At 35.4% G+C, this 21232-nt stretch overlaps 1 protein-coding gene across 1 annotated transcript in view; it reads right to left on the reverse strand.

The window, feature by feature from the left end:
- Nucleotides 1–4805: 4805 nt before the first annotated feature.
- Nucleotides 4806–21232, reverse strand: part of LOC113239972 (trehalase-like) — a 45167-nt gene continuing 28740 nt past the window's right edge. Inside the window, exon 2 of the mRNA XM_026477161.1 lies at nt 4806–7157. Coding sequence (XP_026332946.1) covers nt 5403–7157 — 1755 coding nt within the window. The 3' untranslated portion in view covers nt 4806–5402. The remainder of the gene's footprint in view (nt 7158–21232) is intronic.

Raw genomic sequence — 21232 nt, forward strand, 5'->3', positions numbered from 1 at the left:
ACCATTTGTAACCTGGAGACGTAGCTTAGGATGCGTAGCGAGAGGTATTTTATAAATATAAACTGGGATAATCTTCAAAACTAGATATTTATTGTGTTTTATAATATAATTACTTTTTGAGGCTACTTCTAGATAAATCTGTCATAGATTTCTCATAGATGGCGCTACGACTAAAAAGTCGTTGAAAGACCAAGTACAAAGACACGACGCAAGCACATAGAAGAATTCGTGAGGTCCGTTGGTTCGTTCCGTGGCTTAGTTGGTATAGCGTCTGACACGGTATGCAAGAAGACGTCGGTTCGAATCCGACCGGATCGAAGGAATTTTTCCTGAGTGTTTTTTCTGAGTGTTCGATCTTTGTATTAATAATTATAACAAACTAGTGCAGTAATTTCACAAAAAATAATTGAATATCAATTCAATAAAAATTTAATTAATTTTATAGTATTATGTTGAAATTTATACGAATTCACTTCAAGTAATAAGAGTTGTACAGATATATAGGTACATACAAATATTAATATAAATATAATATATGTAAATGTGAAAATAGCTGTGTCTCTTGTTGGTAGTACTGACGTGCTGTAAGAAATGTATCGATGTTTCAAATTTCTAGATTCCAACTAAACTCAAAGTAAACTCAGTTTCATAATCTCGAAAACCGATTTATACCAAAACCGTTATGCTTTCAAGGGATTTTGGTTGCTTATTACAAAGAAAAGATTAAGTTAGTTTGTTTTTTAATATTCCTAAAATAATGTAAAAAATACATTTGGGATTACAAAAATTCGAGCAAATATTATTTCGGGCAAATGTATTTTCGGGCTTCTGATTGATAACTCCAAACAGTAAAACGAATACAACAATATTTTGTTAGTTATTTATTACTAACATTTAATAAAAAGTCATTTTAAAAATAAGATGAACAGTGAATCAACTCTATAGTTTCTTTATTCTAAATCTAAATATTTCAATCGCTTGTGGTTCGAAAATTGAAATTAACGTAACGGGTCTTTTTCTGTGTTTTGCGCATGTCTTGTGCAGGATAAGAACAGTTAGCTATTTGGTTATTTTTATTGCTTATGTAATTCATGTTTATTGTGTGTATCGTACTCGTACATGTACTTTTTATTTTTTTCTTACAGTATGGCATATTTATGATGATTTATATTAAACAATTACAATTTATTTTCATTATTTATAATTTATTACATTATTATTTAATATACAATACGACGGACAAATCAATTTGAATAAACTTCGTTACATAATCTGTCGATAAACATAGGAGCTAAAAGAGCGCGTCGCTTCTCTATAACGAAAAAACAGCGTCCATGAAGTATGCTGCATTTTTGTCTATAGTTGCCTGTTAGTAAATAGGGAACTTCATAGGCATGCTTATGTCAAATGTTCGAATGTTTTGAAATATTTTATAAGTAATCATTGACTTACAAATAAATGGACGACGGGTCTAATACAAAAACCACGAAAAAAATGTCCCAAGTCAACCTATTCGAAATTTAAATTGTAATGTCATCGCAGTATCGCGCTGTCAGTCGAACAAATGAAGACTAAAGCGGAGTTTGGCGCTCTGTATACGATTTTAGCGCCTTACAAGTGCGGACACTTTTTAGCGCGGACCCGACGTCCATATAATTGTAAGTCAATGTAAGTAATCGATAAATTGAATCAATGTGATCATTGTGAAAAAATGTCATAAAATAGAAAATTAGCAATTAATGTAAAAAGTAGGCTTATGTATGGAATGTAATTCCACCTTTGGCTAGACTGGATGCAGCAGAGATTTTGAGAAGACGACATGTTTCGTGGAGTGCTTCACGCGGTGAATTCGATAATGGAAATGAAAAAACATCGATTTGAAAGTAGTGTTTCTTGTGCGATAGTTTTTTGCGCTTGTATCTTGACAGAGGGGATTGCCTATCGATGACACGTCCAGTCGTATATGCTCTAAGTGGGGATGCCATGGAAATCGAAAAATGCATGTAAAGTTTGAGGTCGGTTTTTTTTTTCAATTATTAAAAAGATGTTTCTGTTTTTTGTGCCGCATATTTAAACCGTATTTAAGATCATTGAATACAAATAATAAAAAGGAAAAGATTACCCTAACACATTGACTTACACTAACAGCTGAATCTTATTGTCAAAAATGTCCCACATATATTCAAACAATTCGAAATCGACTTTAGCGATTCGGAAATGATGCAATAAGTTACATAAGTCTATCAACTTTTGTGCAAAATTTTATTTCAAAATGACACATCTGTATTACAAGACTGTCGGAGCAAATTTAAATTCTATTTTATTGTATGTTAATAGTTATTTTTTATATAAGTGCGGAAAGTTAGTCATTTTTCACGAGACGCGAGACAAGTGAAAATGACAAATCCGCACGTGTATCAAACGACGTTTTTTAATACATTTGCGAAAAAACTACATTGAAAGTAAAATAAAACAGTATTTAAAAAAAACTCATTTTCTGCTAGTAAATTAAAATAATGAAATACAATCACTGCAACCATTATTTAAAAGAAATATAGTTCTAACGTGCTGTTTTTGTTTATTTTCTGTAATATCGGTCCACCATACCACTTTTCTTATTATGAAGTCCTGGTACTTTTGTTTAAACTTCTTTAGGAACCCGTGCACGGTAGTGAGATACAATTTATCTGTAATACATAAAACAAATATATACATAAAAATCTCGCCTGTCACCCATTCAGGGGTAGGCAGAAACCTCCACTCGATACGTTCATTATATAGTATTTGTAAATAAATATAAGTTTTAATGACGAATGACTTACGTCACAAATATTAAATAAATATACAACTTCTTTAGTTCTGTGCTTAAGATTTGAAACAACAGTAAATTTAAAAAAAAATGGAAAAGTAAAAAGCACTAGTGCGAAAATTCCAACTTTCGGCACGATTTGTAGTGCGAAAAATACCACGTTTTGAGCAACTGTATTAAAAAAAATATTTCCACTATCTTTAGGGGAAAAGGAATATATTAATTAAGTTGCTATCTAATTGTGTCGGCAGTGTTGAGTGGATCCTTTTCCATACGCTACTGTAGCGTATACACATGACAATAAGTCAAATTGTGTTGACTATTTAAAATTTGATAATGCTTGTTTCGTTACTTATTTTTCGTTTTTGTTTTACTTCTGCTTTTTCTTTTTTTTCTTTTTGTGTTGTGAAATTACAGTAAATGTTATCTATTTCTGAGATGTTAAAATCATAACAGTATCAAATTAATTGCCTCAATTGAAGTCGTCAGTTTTTGTTCTTTAACCTAATAATGACGTTAGCTCAAGTAGCTAAAGAAAACTTTACTACCAGCCCAAAAACCATAGGTTTAATTTTCTTGAGTTATAATTTTTTCTACAGTTGCAGGTAAAAAATGAAAACAATGACTATGACACAGCCTTTTATTTCACATGTACATTATGTGCTTAACTCAAACGGCTAAATAAATATAATAATAAGTAAATAATATAATTGAATAATTTAAGTAGGAATAAATAAATTTCTTTTTTTACTTAATTTATTATTTTGCTATCTTATAAACTTCAAAACAATAACCCTGTTTTGCTGTAGGGTAAAAAGTAACACGTTATAAATTAATAACAACTTCAATAAATACTAAAATGGTAACTTGATAAATAGGAAATACAGTTAGAAAGTACTGATATGTACAGTCAGCTTCTAAATAGTAAGAGCGAGTGATAGGAAAAATATCAGAACATATCATCCTTTTAACAAGTCCTTAGGGTGTACTCTAACTCAAAACTCTTTTTATTGAACAATTAATTCTACAGTGTCGATAAGTTTCTTTTGAAACAATTGTAATATTATGACATTGATAATACGAAGTAGATGATTCTATTCCATCCTTTTAAGTTAGTTTTGACAACGACTGAACAATTCGAAATCGCTTTGAAACAAACATGGTCTTCATTAATTAATTAAATAAATTCTCATTTACTTACAATAATGCGAACGTGAACTCGGTTAATAGCTTCCCTAACTTCATAATCGTCTCTAACACGAAGCCTTACGCTTCCACATTTATATAGGGAACGTTTATGCAGTGGTCTTCCCTGCCTGCAGAATTATTCCCTGTACACTATAACTTGGGCCTTTTCAAAGCGAGACTGAATAGACATTATTTAGACGTACCTGTACCATCTCATCGTCACTTTTCATGAAATGAGATGAAGGTCAAATGCTCACTTAATTTTAAATTTAAAAAAGCAACATCGCTGCAATACAACAACCAACGGAACTACACTAACCACGTTGGAACACATCTAAGGAACTGGCAATTGCTATGATTTACCCAATACCGTATTAGTGATAGCGTTAAAAAAAACTCTAGTTTACTCTTTGAGTCTCTTTGGTTGATCTACACGTTTTTCATCAAACGACATAGTGTCGCGATCAGCTGTATACTCCATGCCATAAAAATACGACAAAAAAATTATGAAATTTAAAAAAAATCCTGTGAGTACAAACGCGCCTACGTGTTATACGTACTAATCATATTTATAGGAATGTACTTGTGTAATGAAATCATTGACTTACAATTATATGGACGTCGGGTCCGCGCTAATAAAAAGTGTCCGAACTTATAGGGCATTAAAATGGTATACAGAGCGTCATTCACGCTATAGTCTTCGTTTGTTCGACTGACAGCGAAGCAGGCAAAATTAGACAGTACTGCGATGACATTACAATTTAAATTCAACGTTTTAGCTTTTTCATATTCCTTTACATGTCACTACGTTTAAATAGGTTGACTTGGGACATTTTTTTCGTGGTTTTTGTATTAGACCCGTCGTCCATTTATTTGTAAGTCAATGAATGGAATACATAATTTCATGGGAGTTATTTTTTAAATAAAACCTACCGGAAAACAAGGTATGAAATGCGAGAAATGTCACAAGGACACTGACATAAGAATTGGAACTTAAATTACTTTAAACAAAAATAGTTGATATTATTGTAAATGCATATTCTTAAAATTGTTTCTTGAACATTATACATTTTTGCACAGTTTTCTTTTAACTTATCACCTTTACTTATAACACCTATGAATCAAATAAATTCGTTGGTCAAATTTTTGGGTATATATTTGTACATATATATTATTATAAATAACTAGGTATGTATGGCACTATTTCATGTTATTGATAAGTAGTTGGTAATTGTTTGTTTCTAAATCACAACCTGTGCTGTAAAAGCATAGATATAAAAAAATATTTGTACATACTTTTAACTATATTAACAACAAATGCCTTTTCAAATCGTCACAGTATCTATGTATAAGCATGATATTTGCGTAGAATTTTCTTTTGCATATGAATTATACATAATTATAATTATGGTGCTTTCTGTACAGAGACAGGCTGATGTGAGGAAGCCGCCGGTTCTGTACCATTTTCACTGTCATCCAATGAGTCGTTAGCCGTCATTTCTCTACCGTACATTGCTAGGAACTCAAATACAACTCCGTTGGACCATCCAAATCCCTCCTGCACCGTGTATTCTCCGCCACCACCGTATTGACCAGGATTTTCTGAATCGTACTTCTCGAACATCTGTTTGTGTTCTTGGTACCCTTTATGGCACGCTCGCACATAATCCTGCGCTAATTGGAATGCGATTAATTTACTCTCCTCAGTATTCAAGGCCTTCATCGCATTTACAGCCATGCTCACAAGAGGCGGCCACGAGTTCGGAAAGTCCCACTGCTCTCCGGTTCTGAGCATCGATGCCGGTAATCCGCCACGGTAATTTAATGCACCAGAATCGTGCATATATTGTATTATACGAGGGGCATGCTTCTTCATGTCGTTCTTTGTCACTGTTTCCATCCACAACGGTGACAAGTTAGTCGGATAGAAGTAGTTGCGATGCTTTTGATTAGCGACGTCATAGTCCAGCCAGACTCCAACTTCTTCATTCCATAACACTTGCTCGATATTATTCCTCCATAGTCTAGCGAGTGCTCCCCAGCGCGCAGCTATACGAGGCTGTCCCAGTATTGAACGGAAGTACGCTACATTTTGCAAAGCGTTAGCGAATATGGCATTTAAATCAACTGGAATAATGTCCACTGTGCGGAGGTTGGTCAAATGGCCAGTATTGTCTCCGTCGGCGTCGATGAACCATCTACTGGAAAAGTCCCAACCACTCTCAGCGGCACTTTTTAGCTCGACGTAGAAATCTTGCCGGCTCTCTGTAGTATTGAAGTGCAATGAGGTAGTGTAATCTTCATAATAGGATTCTGGGCGGGGGCCAGCAGTTGGAGCGTAGTATCTCAAGAGTGTGTACGATTTACCATTTTTATTGATAGTTGTTATTTTGTTGTCAAGCCAAAAGTTCATCTCTGTCTCCAAGGCATCTATATGTTGCTTCAAAAAGTCGATGTCGCTTGTATATCGTATATACAAAGACATCATAGCTGTAAATAATGGCGGCTGACTGCGCTTCTCGTAGTACCACCTGCCGCCGTTAGGGATAAGTCCAACCGTATTGAGCAGTTCAACAAAATTATTTAACATGCCTTTGGTTGTGTCCTTCATTCCTGTAATTAAGAGACCCTCAACAATCCAATAAGCGTCCCAGTAGTAAAGCTCTTTAAAACGACCTCCAGGTATGATGAAGCCGTTGGACACAGGGATGATGCTGTACCGGTCAGGGTTTTGAAAAACATTGCTTTTAATCTTTCTACCTAGTATGGGCCAGATGTTGTTAACATCCTTAGCGAACTGTCGAAGTTGTTCGTCTCTAATAGTACTGAGAAATACAGGGTTTTCATTATAGTCGTTAGGCGTCCAGTCTTCCAGTTCGCTGTCATTAGTGAAATGTTGATGGACGAATTGCGTAAGATGTTCTTTCGAAGGAGCGTTGTTTGTTTGGTCGAGAAGTTGTTGGAAGGCCGCTAGGGTGTCGTTAGGGTCACTGCGCATGTGGTAGTCCACAAACGTCTTGGAATCGGGGAAGACGCGTGCCATTTGGACATGGTGCAGAAGGTCGCTGTCGCAATAAACCGGATATCTGCACGACGGAGGGAGAGGCTCAGCGCAAGCGACGACGCTTATGATTGCGCCCACCACCAGCAGATATTTCATCTAAAAAAGAAAAATAATTTTTTCAAAAACATTTCACAGCTGAAGTATCCACTAAATAGTAATGTGAGCATTATTGTTTTCCATTTTTGAAGGATAATGGTGGAACTACAGGCACATAGGACCCATTATTCTCAATAGTTTTGTTCTGTTGACAGAACTACTGGTACTTTTTTCCCATAATAAATAGACAGTTTTCTTCACAGAACTACGAACTTGTTAAATTTATGCCTCAGGGCCACGCGCACAGTGGCAGAGCCCATCAGGTCTTTGCGATTTAAAGCTCTGAGTGGCACTGCAACTGTTACGGGTAGGCATGTCACTTATCACAAGGCGTACGACTTGTTCGTTGTCCTGTAACTTGATATCTTAGAAAAAGTCTCTTTTTGCCTAAATAATGATAATAAATGTTTAAGGGTCGTATTCTAGAACTATACTCAATGCTCAAGTCAGGATTGCACTGGCAACACAAGCACTGGAAATACGCCCTAATGGCAGGGACTTGAGTATGATTTCGAGTGCTTTAAACCATACTCAAATCCTGACTTGAGCATTGAGTAGAGTTCTAGAATACGACACTGAGAGTCACTAGAATGACATTGTAAATGATTAATTAATTAATTAATTAAGATTATAATTGATCGCAAATATAAACCAGAGAAAATAAAACAATATTAAAAAACGATAACCTCATTAATCATTACATACATAATAATATTGAAATTAGAAGTTGAAAAGACGCAAAATGTTGTTACCAGAAATTGTTATTTATTTACGGAAAGTTAAAATAATTGAGAAGTATTCATAATTTGCAGTTACAACACGAACACAACATTATAAGGCCTCGCATTTTGCAATAAGGCAAATAATGACTCTACTTATAAAAGTCAGTCGCCATTTCGGTATCTGAGATAGACATTCATAAGTGGAGTAAAGTATACTTGGCCTAGTTTTTCTAAAACTCCGTACATTCGTTAAGATATATTATGTATTTGATTATGCAATATTTTTCAATCGAAATTCTGTGTTAAACGAAAACTTGGATACTAGGTTAGTGTCTGTATCGTAACCCTATAAACATCGATACATATTAATCAGAAATCAGAGCGAACGAATTCGACAATTAGGTTAACCGATTCATAAAACAATTTGCAGTGCATCGGTGATGTTCGGCATAGCTAAGGTAGATGGCTTTGCAGCTATCACGCGAAAAAGAGCGGCTTCCCTGGTGCATAGAGTTCGTGGCAGCGAACTAAAATAAAATAAAGTAAAATTAAGTAAGTATAATTAAAAGTAAGTAAAATTGCAAATTCTTTTCACGAGATCTGGTCTCGATTGCAAATTAGTTTTAGAAAAAAATGTTATTTGTAGTACTAACTCTATTTATAAGTGCTTTGTTACTAACCTCTATGGGTGAATATTCCGAAATAAAGATATTTGAATTTGAACTTGAATAAAAGAAAGAGGTTTCCAATTCGACTGCATTTTTTTTCTTACGCGATTGCTCCATAATTTGTGAACTGATTTCGATGATTCTTTCTATTTTGTTGGAAAGAGGGTACCTCAGCAGCGGTCCCATTCAAATTTGAAAAAAATATTCCACTTCTAAGGGTGGTAAATTAGGGTACGAATCCGGTTTATTGATGGTAGCAGTAGAGCACCTTGTGAAAGATTTCGTCCAGGGAAGTACTGCCACCTTACCTATTTCTTCCTTCAAGCAGTATTGTCAACATTATTGAATTCCGGTTTTGAAGGGTAAGGGTGAAATTACAAGCACATGGGACTTGTCAACAAATGTTTCAGATTGACGGGTGCTGTAACAGTGTTCCTCAGGTCTTTGCGATTCTGCGATTTGCGAGCTCTGACTGGCACTGCAACTGTTATGGACAGGCGTGTAGCTTATAATCAGGCGTACGACTTGTTAGTCCCATCACTTGATATTATAAAAAACCAACGAGAGTTACTAAATGTAGAAGTTATTTGTACGCAAAAATATAAGAAACTACTGTGAGATAAATTATTAATTGTAAATAGTGCATCTAATGTAACCTATTCGATATGAGCTGGTGTGAATATAAGAGTGTAGATGTAAGTGTAAATTATGATTGATGTTTAGCGTAAAAAAGTGAAAATCTCAACATAATAGACAGACTTTTGTAGAAAAAAGTGTGTGTTGCCGGTACGGTGTTTTGAATTTGTGTTTGGAAGTCGTCTTATACACGAATAATGAGGATTTTTAATAAACGATTTAGTTGTCGTGGATGCTTGGCAGAATATTAGCTTGGGCTACACACTCCATAGTCTGTTGCTGGACAAAAAGTACTTTTGATCGTTAACAAATGTATTAATTACGGGAATATTTACATATTACAAATTGTGAAATACATTTTGCGGCGGAACGGACTGGAAGCGAATTTTTGGAATGATACCGTAAATAGCATAACGGACTTTATAATAATAATAATAATAATAACGCACACACTCAACATAGCCCCGCACTAGGGAAACCCTGTGTCGCGGGTACCATGGACACACACATAGACAACCACAAATTACACCCAAACTCACGAGAGAAATTTATTTTATTTATTTATTTATTATTAATTAAAAGTAAATACAAATAAAAACTTAACTTTAACGGTGTAGCAAAAACCAATTTAGGTTTGTCCGTACACCGGTGTTCACCGTCTAGGCTTTACAAATTAACAATTATACATTAACTAAATGTAAACATACTTAACAAAGAATTACTTGTAAACAAATGTATAAATAAAAATGGAATGTTACTAGTACTAAATAGAATACAATTAACAAATAAAAGAAAATTGTGGGTAAGCATGAAACTCATCAGCTTCACAGTGCATGATAGTAAATGTGTCCATGGGGCCGTAATACACGGATGGATTTTTTTACAATAGTATTTTAATTTAATATTTCAAACTTATCAATTGATTTAGTATTCTAATGTAAAATATTGTTTTAATTTACGTTTAATGTTAGCTTTCGTTATTTCACTTCTAAGTTGTTCAGGCAATTCATTAATTAATGTTGGTATTTGAAATTGTAGTGATTGTTTTCCGTATAGGTTGTTATAATTCGGTTTTATTAATCTTATTTCTGACGCGCTTCGAGTATATCTTTCAGGTATAAAAACGTTTTGTAAAGTTAGGTCGAAGAAGTTTTCCACGAGAAGAATATACTTGACCTGATCGTGTATAGGTATAATTTTACAATGGGTAAATAATTTCCGGTAGTCATTTTGATATTTAGTTTTAATTTTTGTAGGTGTAATTGTTTTGAGTATTCTCAATTGTAGCCTATATATTGGATCAAGGTGTGATTTACAGGTTCTACCATAACTACTAAGTCCATAATATATTATTGTTTCACCTAAAGCCTTATACAAGTTCAGGAGGGTTGAAAATGGAATTTTGTTTTTGACTACGGCGAATTTTGCTAATATAGCGCGTAGTTTATCGCACACATAGTTAATATGATATTTCCACTTTAGTCTATTATCAATTAAATGTAGGCCATACAAATATTTCTCCCGGCCCGGGAATCGAACCCGGGGACCTCTGCGTGGCAGTCCGGTATGGTAACCATTCGGCCACGGAGGTAGTTAATATAGTATAGTCAGTTGCGTAACTTACAAACTAGATACGAGCCAAAATCTTCCGCGGAACTCTCGCGCATGCTCGAGAAAGACGTTGACGTTTCAATTTCTTCTATTTAAGGAACATACCATTGTTTTTTTAAACTCACAGGACATTAGCGAATTCGCCATTTTTTTGTATAATTTTTACAATAATATTAAACTACCGTACATAGTTATTTTTACCTGACATTGGCAAAATCATTGATTATTTCGATGGGGCCATAACATTTAAAAGAAGAAGAAGAACATACCATTCGTTACAGCCGGCTGGCCGAGCTCCGGGTATGGTGCATCCCATAACATAAGAACACTACGTAATCTAAACCCGACCGCGTTTGGCAGACCGAGTCTGACCCCTCCGTAGGGGGTACAAGGCTCGTTATTTATATGTTATATCTCATTAACCTTATCGTTGGGGAAGCGGATTTGTAAAATCGAAATTGTAGATTAGTTGAGGTACTTACATCCTATTAGCAAAAAGTTTCAAAGATACTGGAGTAAAAGTCATTTTGTACCTTATACTTGTTTAAATATGTGTTTAAAATCTACCATAATAGATATTTCGGGGTGATTTTAAATACATTGTCTTTTAAGGCATTTTTTATAATCATGTCACTATAATTTTGTGCCAACGTCAAAGTAAAAGGTTAGGAAATGGACGGGAAGGAAAACCAAAGAGAAAAGAAAAAACGGTCAATAGAGCTAAGGCAAAACAGAATTTTACTGATTGCAACATCAAAATTTAAAATGTAATAGGAAAGCTTATTTTTTAATAAAATAATGCGCATTCCACCATCTTCTAAGCCTCCATTTCGCCTGATAGAAAGTGATTATGATGTCACATGCACACACTAAATAATGCCTATTTACTCTAGCCTTCAAAAGAACCCATTATAGCGTTCAGGGAACAAGTCTGCAGGCAGGGAATTCCACTCCATAACCGTTCGCCATATAAATGTGGAAGCGTAACGGTTCATGCGAATCTTTGGAATATCCACGATATAGGTGTGAACGCCTACATCTATTCCCCCGGTGATGGGAAGTGGAAGACGGAATTAATTCATGCAATTCCATCGCACACTCCCTGTGATAAATCCTGTAGATATCAAGCAGGCAACTTTACGGCGATGTTAAAGGCTCTGCAGCTTTTTTTCTACACAATCTGCGTCACCTATAACCCACTTTGCATATCAAGGTAGTCAGTTGGTATTAGCAGAGCCCTTCCATAGGTGGAAGTGCTTCATATACGACCGGACTTGTGCTTGGTTCAGCTGACGCAATTGTCCCGGCGTGAAGTAACGCCTCACCTTAGAAAGGATGCCAATCTTCCTAGCTGCATTTTTTATCTGTCGAATGTCAAACTGGACGACGGTATGTATATATCACGAAAAGTCGAAGTCAGGTCAAAGGGACTCCATTTTGTGGAGAATAGAGACGCCAGCGTTTTGGTAACGTTATATTTCATAAGATGGGCATCATCCCAGTGGGAGATTGCCTTTAGTGTCAAATTCAAACGACCAATCATGGGCTCTCGACAAGCCTGGATTTGTTCTCCAATGACCCTTGCACTGGTCTACCTATTGTACTCGTTGAATACCTACAGAAGCCTCTATAATTACTAAGCGGAAAACTCGATACTGGCGAAATCCAAAAAGGCACCGCCAAAAAGCAAAAAGAAAAAGGCTTTAATAGACTATATTATAACTCGCAACAATGTCTGTATTTTCAGCAGACAAATAAATTAACCAGCAAATATCGAATCTTGGTGAAAACTGGATGATATTGAGTAATTTAAAAAAAGTTTCAATAATAATTTTGTTGGATGATAGCTTTTTTTTCAACTTTTTTATGGAAACAAATTTTTTGTTGGTAATTGTTTAAGAAAATAAATACACGCAATTTAGACCCGAAAAAAACATGGTTTAATTTCCTAAGTTATTTACGTCGTTCAACCAGAATTGCAATGTAAATTATTCATTTTCGTCCAAATTGTATTGCGCCATAAATAGTTTAAAAGAAGACAAATTCCCTCGGAAGTAAATATATAGAAATGCATTACGAAACCAGAAAAATGGATCAATAGTAGTTAAGAAGTACTGCCACCTTACCCATTTCTGCCGCCAAGCAGTAATGTGAGCACTACTGCGTTCCGGTTTTGAAGGGTAAGGGTGCTGTGAAACTGCAGGCACATAGAACTTGTCAACTTATGTCCCAGGGTGACGGGCGCTTTTCGATTTAAAGGACTTGTTCGTCCCGTCCCATGCATATTAAAAAAAAATGTCGACGATGGAGCGTGCACACCTATATAACAAAAACATAAAATAATAATACATAAACAAATATTAAAATAACAAAAACATTATATAATAAAGATAATTATTGCAGTTATAAATAGAACTCTATCAAGGCCGATAGTTTAGCTATCAACTGCAATTGATTATATAACCTCCGTATTCTTTTTTATAAATTTACGCTCTACCGGTTGTACAATAATACAAAAAATACGTACAGTTTGTGGTAAAACCGCATTCTATAACATTTTCTGTGTTACTACTCGCGATGCCGCTGAATCATCTTTGACTAATTGTTTATTTACTGATTTCTGTTATTTTTAGCTAGAACACAACTTCAAGAATTGTAATTACGGATAAAATACACCTATGAATAGTAGTACAATATTGTACAGTGCTTCTATTTTCTCAATGTCCCTCTACAATCATCAGATTTCCGAATGCACACGAATATTAATTTCCATGCCCATTAATTATTAGATTTAAAACCTATGATAATTTAAATTTTAAACAACGCACTTCATTGTTGTTTTGTTTCGATTTCCGAGTGAACTCTTAGAATAATAACGCATAGAACATTGACTTACAATACTAAGTCAATGGCATAGAATGATAGTTTCATATCAAACGAACTGTCACAAGTGAGGCAAAAATCAAATTCATCTAGGCGTAAGCAACTTGTATCTACGCTCGTCGGCACGCACACAAATATACAAATAATGATGCCATGGAATAACATTTCCCTCAAAAGTGTAGTATAAGTAGTATCTATTTTATGTTTGTCTGATGTATTTTTACACTCATTTACCGCACATTTCGTCATTTTTAGCTAAAATTCTTGAGCTGTTCGCGGTGCAAGTTGACCTTGAGCACTGAAGGCCCGCCCGCTCGTGTAGGCCCATTGGGAGCGCTTCAATTTGCCTCACTTAGCGTGTGCAAACTAGGTTTCTATGCGTTATTATTCTAAGAGTGAACTATATAAAGCTGTAAAACGATTTCCCTATTTTATTAATACCATTTATTCCATGTCACTAAACATGTTAACAAAAGATGTAAAGTAAAGAAAGTGTGCTTCTTTTATGTAACTAAAAATAAGAATTAATATTTTTTCCGGTTATAAATCATTTCAAATTTTAAGTCTGTATCTGACGCATTTCTTCATCTGACATAGCTATAGTACAAGTACACGCAGTAATTTGTCGTGCCTGTCACTTTAGCGGTTTCCCTCCCATTGTATAATAAATAAAAAAATGTGATAGTTTTCAGCTTAGAGGATGGAAAAAAATAAAGGAAGCGACTGAAAAGTCGACTTGGAGGTCTATACACCTCCAAGTAGACTGAAAGCGTCCGGTATATCAGATTTTTTTTTTTAATTTATTAAGGCTTTGGCAAAGTCATCAGCCTAAACATAAAGTTTAATTATGTTTCTGTAAATATGGCCGCCACAAAGAGGACCGGCAATTTGAGGCGGCGTGCTTGGATTGACTCGGGATTCCTTCGATACGGGTATTTTAGTTCGAGATTCGTATAATTTCGCGTTTTAATCTTCGATTAAGGCAAAATACCACTATCCTATTCCACTTTAAACTAGATTTCACAAAATAATTGAAAGTCAAAATAAAAACGACACTTTTCCCTCCAAAAGGTCCAGAGCGAATCTCTGTACCAGACACAGACAAGGCAAAGGACAACTAAATAAAACCCGAAGACAGCCGGGGGTTCCTTTAAAAAGCTTATCCAACGAGTTGTTATTTATTCCAAATTTTTCGACGATTTAGTTGACAAACGATAATACAAAAATATGTTAACCTTAAAATATGTTAGCCTTCAATATGTAAACTTAACTTAACTTGTATTTATTAAATTTTTATTGAATTGATATTCAATTATTTTTGTGAAATTACTTCACTAGTTTGTTATAATTATTAATACAAAGATTAATAAAGAGAAGAGTGTTCGCACTCAGAAAAAACACTCAGAAAAAAATCCGTCGATCCCATTGACTTACAAATAAATGGACGACGGGTCTAATACAAAAACCACGAAAAAATGTCCCAAGTCAACCTATTCGAAATTTAAATTGTAATGTCATCGCAGTATCGCGCTGTCAGTAGAACAAATGAAGACTAAAGCGGAGTGTCGCGCTCTGTATACGATTTTAGCGCCTTACAAGTGCGGACACTTTTTAGCGCGGACCCGACGTCCATATAATTGTAAGTCAATGGTCGATCCGGTCGGATTCGAACCGACGTCTTCTTGCATACCGTGCCAGTCGCTATACTCATAGATGGCGCTACGACTAAAAAGTCGTTGAAAGACCAAGTACAAAGACACGACGCAAGCACATAGAAAAATTCGTGAGGTCCGTTGGTTCGTTCCGTGGTTTAGTTGGTATAGCGTCTGCCACGGTATGCAAGAAGACGTCGGTTCGAATCCGACTGGATCGAAGGAATTTTTTCTGAGTGTTTTTTCTGAGTGTTCGATCTTTGTATTAATAATTATAAGAAACTAGAGAAGTAATTTCACAAAAATAATTGAATATCAATTCAATAAAAATTTAATTAATACAATGAATAGCGACATCGTATTAATAACTATCGTCCTATATCTGTCTTGCCGGCCATGTCTAAAATACTAGAGAAAATTATAAATATTCGCCTCAAGAAATTTCTTGAAACAAATAATCTCCTATCTAACAGGCAGTTTGGATTTCGTAATGACAGGTCTACTGACGACGCGGTGCATGATCTAACTAATCACATTGTTAAGGCACTGGATAATCGCGAGAAATGCGTCGCGATTTTTCTGGATCTGGCTAAGGCCTTTGACACGGTTTCTGTTCACCGACTGTGTGGCAAGCTTGAAAGGCTTGGAATAAGGGGTAAACCTCTGGAATTGTTTGAAAGCTATCTTTCGAATCGTACACAGTGTGTCAAAATTGGCGATCATTTGAGTGAAGAGCTCCCTGTTGAACACGGAGTCCCCCAGGGAAGTATATTGGGTCCTACACTATTTTTGACCTATATTAATGATATGTGCAGTGTTGACTTAGTATATGGTAAATTGGTAGCATATGCGGATGACACGACACTGATCTTTACTGCTAGTACCTGGGAGCAAACGTTCCAAGCTGCTCAAGTTGGCTTTGATTCGATTTCGACATGGCTCTCTGATAACTTATTATCATTAAATATTAGTAAAACAAAGTTTATGAAATTTAGTATTTACAAACAAAATTCGTTAGAATCATCCCTGTACAATATAGTTGCCCATAACCACGCTGAGATGAGCGGTCTAGTCTGTGACTGTCCCTACTTAGAAACGTCGCCGACCATCAAATACCTTGGTGTGACTTTAGACGAGAACCTGAATTTTAGATCCCACATTCAAAACTTATCTGGCAGAATACGGAAACTATGTTATGTTTTCAAGCACCTAAGGCATGTGACTGAACCGGGAATATTAAAAATGGTATACTACGCCTTATGCCAATCCCTGCTGAGCTACTGTATAACGGCATGGGGAGGGTCGTCCAAAACTCATTTGCTTACGATTGAGCGTGCTCAAAGAGCAGTTTTAAAAGTATGTACTTTTAAACCATTCCGTTTCCCCACCTGGGAACTGTATGAATATTGTGAAGTGCTTACAGTACGCCAGCTCTTTGTTCTCCAAACTGTACTTCGACAACATACTACTGGTTATAACTTTTGCCTTGCATCGTACTTTAGAAACAGTAGATGTGTCAATGTCATTCCCCGTAACATTGTCTGTAAAACTTCCTTCAGTCAAAAATTCTTCTACTTTCTGGGACCATTCTTATATAACAAAACAAATAACATTTTGGCTATTTATCAAAAGAACAAATACGTGTGTAAAAAAATTATATCTAAATGGCTCTTGAAACTTTCATATGATGAAACAGAAAATCTTCTACAACCAGTCAAATAAAGTATGATGATGGTTTTTGTAAACACACACACACCCAAACACACACACACACACCCAACCACACACACACCCAAAAACACACCTACCCAAACACACACACATACTAACATGCATGTACGCATGAATGCACTTCTCACTTATTATTATTAGTTTTCCTAAGTTTTCTTTTTATTTAAAATGTCAGTATGAAATAATAGAGATTGTACTTTGTGACATTGGAAGGTGCTGGTGCTTAAAGCACAAGTTATCTTTTTTTAAGCACCAGCTGTCATATGTTTAGTTTTACGTTGCCCTATTTTATAATGCCCTATTTTTATACTTTATACTGTAAGTTTTTGAAATAAATTTATTATTATTTATTTATTATTATGTATTATCTCTCGCCAGGACTGGTAGCTGTAAAGGTACTAACTGGGTGATAAATCTGCAATAGACTTCTCATAGATGGCGCTACGACTAAAAAGTCGTTGAAAGACCAAGTACAAAGACACGACGCAAGCACATAGAAAAATTCGTGAGGTCCGTTAGTTCGTTCCGTGGCTTAGTTGGTATAGCGTCTGGCACGGTATGCAAGAAGACGTCGGTTCGAATCCGACCGGATCGAAGGAATTTTTTCTGAGTGTTTTTTCTGAGTGTTCGATCTTTGTATTCATAATTATAATTAACTTGTATTTGTTGTGAGCATGTCTTTTAAGTTCTAAATTAAATTATTGAAGAAAAGTTAAAATCTAAGATCTGGCAGTATAGCTTAGAAGTCTTAGCCTGCCCCAAGTAAGTTTTTTTAACCCAATGAATTAATTAGTGTATGTTAACTGTTTCCTTGATTGCATTCAAAGTTTCATACTATTGTGTATATTATATATAATGCCATCTTGTTTAAAGGAACGATGAATACTTCCCATATACTACATAATATAAAATCCTTGTAATTATTCATTCATTAAGCAATACTACCTCACTGACTGTGTTAAAAAACCCTGTTATCTAAAAAACCGGTATTTCTGGTTTATTGCGGAATTCGGAACTGACCCAGTCACCCAGTTACATTATAATTGAAAAACTTCGTTGTCTTTACAAACAATTTCCTGTTATTACTATAGAAAGTACTAAAGGTTATTTTTAATGAAAAACAAATAGTGGATATGAACGAAGCGCAACGTAATGTAATGAGACAATTGTATAAATATACATAAACATAAATTATTATTAAGTTAGAATTTTGTTTCTACAACCTTCAAAATTAATGGTGCCTATAAAGTTCTTTTTTATAATATTATAAATGACGGGACGCACAAGTCTTGCATCTGATAGTACGCTTTAAATCGCGAAGATCTGAGGGGCACTGCCACTGCGCCCAACACTCTGAGACATAAGTTAACAAGTCCCATGTGCCTCTAATTTTACCAGCACCCTTACCCTACCAGAACCGGAACACAATGCTGATATTACTGCTTGGCGGCAGAAATTGGTAAGGTGGCAGTATTGCCCTGGATGAACTCTTGCACTAGGAGCTGCACTGCTATTTTGTATAAACTAGCGATGCGCGACTTTAAATGTAACTAATATTAATCATTCGAATGAGAGAATCATATCGATGTCGAATCCAAGCAAGTCACCGATGTCGAATGTTTCTGCAATTCGGTCGGGTGTACGCGTCGAATGATTATTATGTCCCTGTCCCCGTCACATTTACGGTATTAACACAAATGGCAGAGAGGGCTAGATAGAAATACTCTATGGAATCTATGGATTAGTAACTAATGATCATTCAGATCATTCGAATACAAAAATAAAAGTACCGGCACGCTATGATGGCCATTTTGACGTTTGTCCGCTCATCAAATTTCGTATTAATTCATAACTACGTTGAAAGAGTTAATTGATATTCACTGTTGTCACTATTGACAAAATTTATGAATGTTTAATTTTACGACACAACTCGGCATTTGTTATTCGAAATTTCTGATGATGAAATCTAATACGATCGTCACTTATAGGATCGCTGTCCAGCACAACTTCTGCCTCTAGCGTACTCGCGTCAAAGCAGTTCAGTTTTGACGATATATTAAGTAAACATTTTTATTAAAACTTTTAACCAGCTACCCCTAGCAATACTAGTTTTAAATCTAGAAACGTATAGATACTACTCGCATTTGATTATATTTTTTTCGATAATGAATTGAGATTTGACCTCACTATTGTAATCTGTCTAAATGGCCATCACAGCGTGTCGATACTGTAGTAGGTTACCAATTTGTCATTAGAATGACAGGATTAGTAGTTACTAGTAAGTAAAATATCGAAATCATTCACTATCGCGAACCGCTAGTATAAACTGACAAAATGTAAGAACTTTTAACTTTTTAATCTAAACGAAACCGTAGTGGTTGGTGATAACGATCACCAGCATTCATCCTGTAAATTAGCTACTTATGTTAATATACTGCTGTAAACTTTCAAATCGCCTTTTATTCATCGAGATGACGAAATCCTCTTTCATCTAGATCCGGATGCTACATTTCCTTTAAAGCAAAATATACCGACCACCTTTGTATTTATTTAAAAATAAATAACCTTGCAAACAGTGTTCCCAAAGCTTCACAACAATAAACTTAATGAAGTTCGAGTAACCACAAATTGTTGCCGACGTTTATTACGTTAATTATGGTTAAGTGTGTAGTTAAGCGCTACCCGTTTATAGTACACGTATTAAGCGGTATTATGTAGTTTAATGAGGTTTCCTCTCTATGAGTTACGAAGGTCAGGTACACACACATGGTAATACGATAATTTAGCTTAATATACAAAGTGTTATTTATTGATATTGTACAAAGAACTATTTGTAAAAGGTAGCTAGTAAGTTTTAGACCTTGAAATGGTAGCTCTGGTGTTCATTTTTAGCACCAATGCACTCCTAAAGCAGCGCTGTAGAAACTCTTTATCGCGGGTGCCATAGACACACGCATAGACAATCACAAATTACACCTAAACTCTCGGGAGAAATAAATGTTACAAATATTTCTTTCCGCCCGGGATCGAACCCGGAACCTCCACTCAGTCCAGGATGGTTAACCTTTCGACCACAGAGGCGTAAAAATTAGTTCGAAAGTAGAAAGTGTAATGAAATTTAATTCTGACCTTATGTCAGCTTATATTTCACGGTGACCTTAGGACACCGTTTTTTACCCCTAGAATAGGACATGCCTCTATTAAAAAAAGAATCAGAGAACACGTTTCATTCCGAATGCATGAGTAAAACTCCCATGATTCTCACTACAATAGTTTTGGAGCAAACCTCGACCAAAATTTATGTCCCGTATTTGATATTTTTTGAAAATAAAATTGTAGTGACCAAATCGTTGCACCTAAGAAATTCGTTAGATTGTTTTTTGAAAGGCTTTACTTGTAGGCATATTACAAACGTTTTTAAGCCGCGCTGGCACATACAGGCTGCGAGTAAATCGCCATTTAGTCATTTTTTACTTTATTTTTTTTGGCTTTGTTATATGCTAGTCGGATTTGCAACTTGCTGTAAAACCTAGCTGCACATAAAGACTAATTCTACAAAAAAGATCTAGTACTAACTCCGCACAATTTCCGAAATAATAAAAAAACTATCCGGCGCAGTAGCAGTACCCCTCGGATCTTTTAGAGTTTAAGCTCTGAGTGGCACTGCAATTCTGCCGTCCTTATCATAAAGAACGTAATCGACATCTTTACCAAAAGTGATTCTTAATAAATTGCCTGGAATCAGCAAAACGAGATCTACTACTAAATAATTAATAGATTCAGGCGTTACTTTGCCGAAGTCCTTGTTAATAAAAATGGAAGTAAATTAATTTGCTACTCCGCGAACCCAGTGAAGGTTAAATCGTGCAAAATAGCTGCGTTTGTATTGAATATTTTTCATACAGTTAATTTCTTACCCTTCTTCCGCATAAAATAAATACAAGCGCAACTACAGTCACAGCCACCACCATCAAAAATATACCTGACACGTGTTTCGCCTCTCTACGACGCATCCTAAGGGGTTGTTATGTTCGACGATTGGGCGAAGTTCGGATCAGTATCATGAGAACCGTTGTGTGTGCCGTGTTACACCATGCATGTCAGTGGCGAGCCAGTGTTCGCAGGAACGGAAGCAAACATAACAGGTGCCAATATGTCGAAAGTATATTCAT

Source organism: Hyposmocoma kahamanoa, unplaced genomic scaffold, assembly GCF_003589595.1.
Source record: "Hyposmocoma kahamanoa isolate Upper Pololo Valley unplaced genomic scaffold, ASM358959v1 119, whole genome shotgun sequence".
Taxonomy (NCBI): domain Eukaryota; kingdom Metazoa; phylum Arthropoda; class Insecta; order Lepidoptera; family Cosmopterigidae; genus Hyposmocoma; species Hyposmocoma kahamanoa.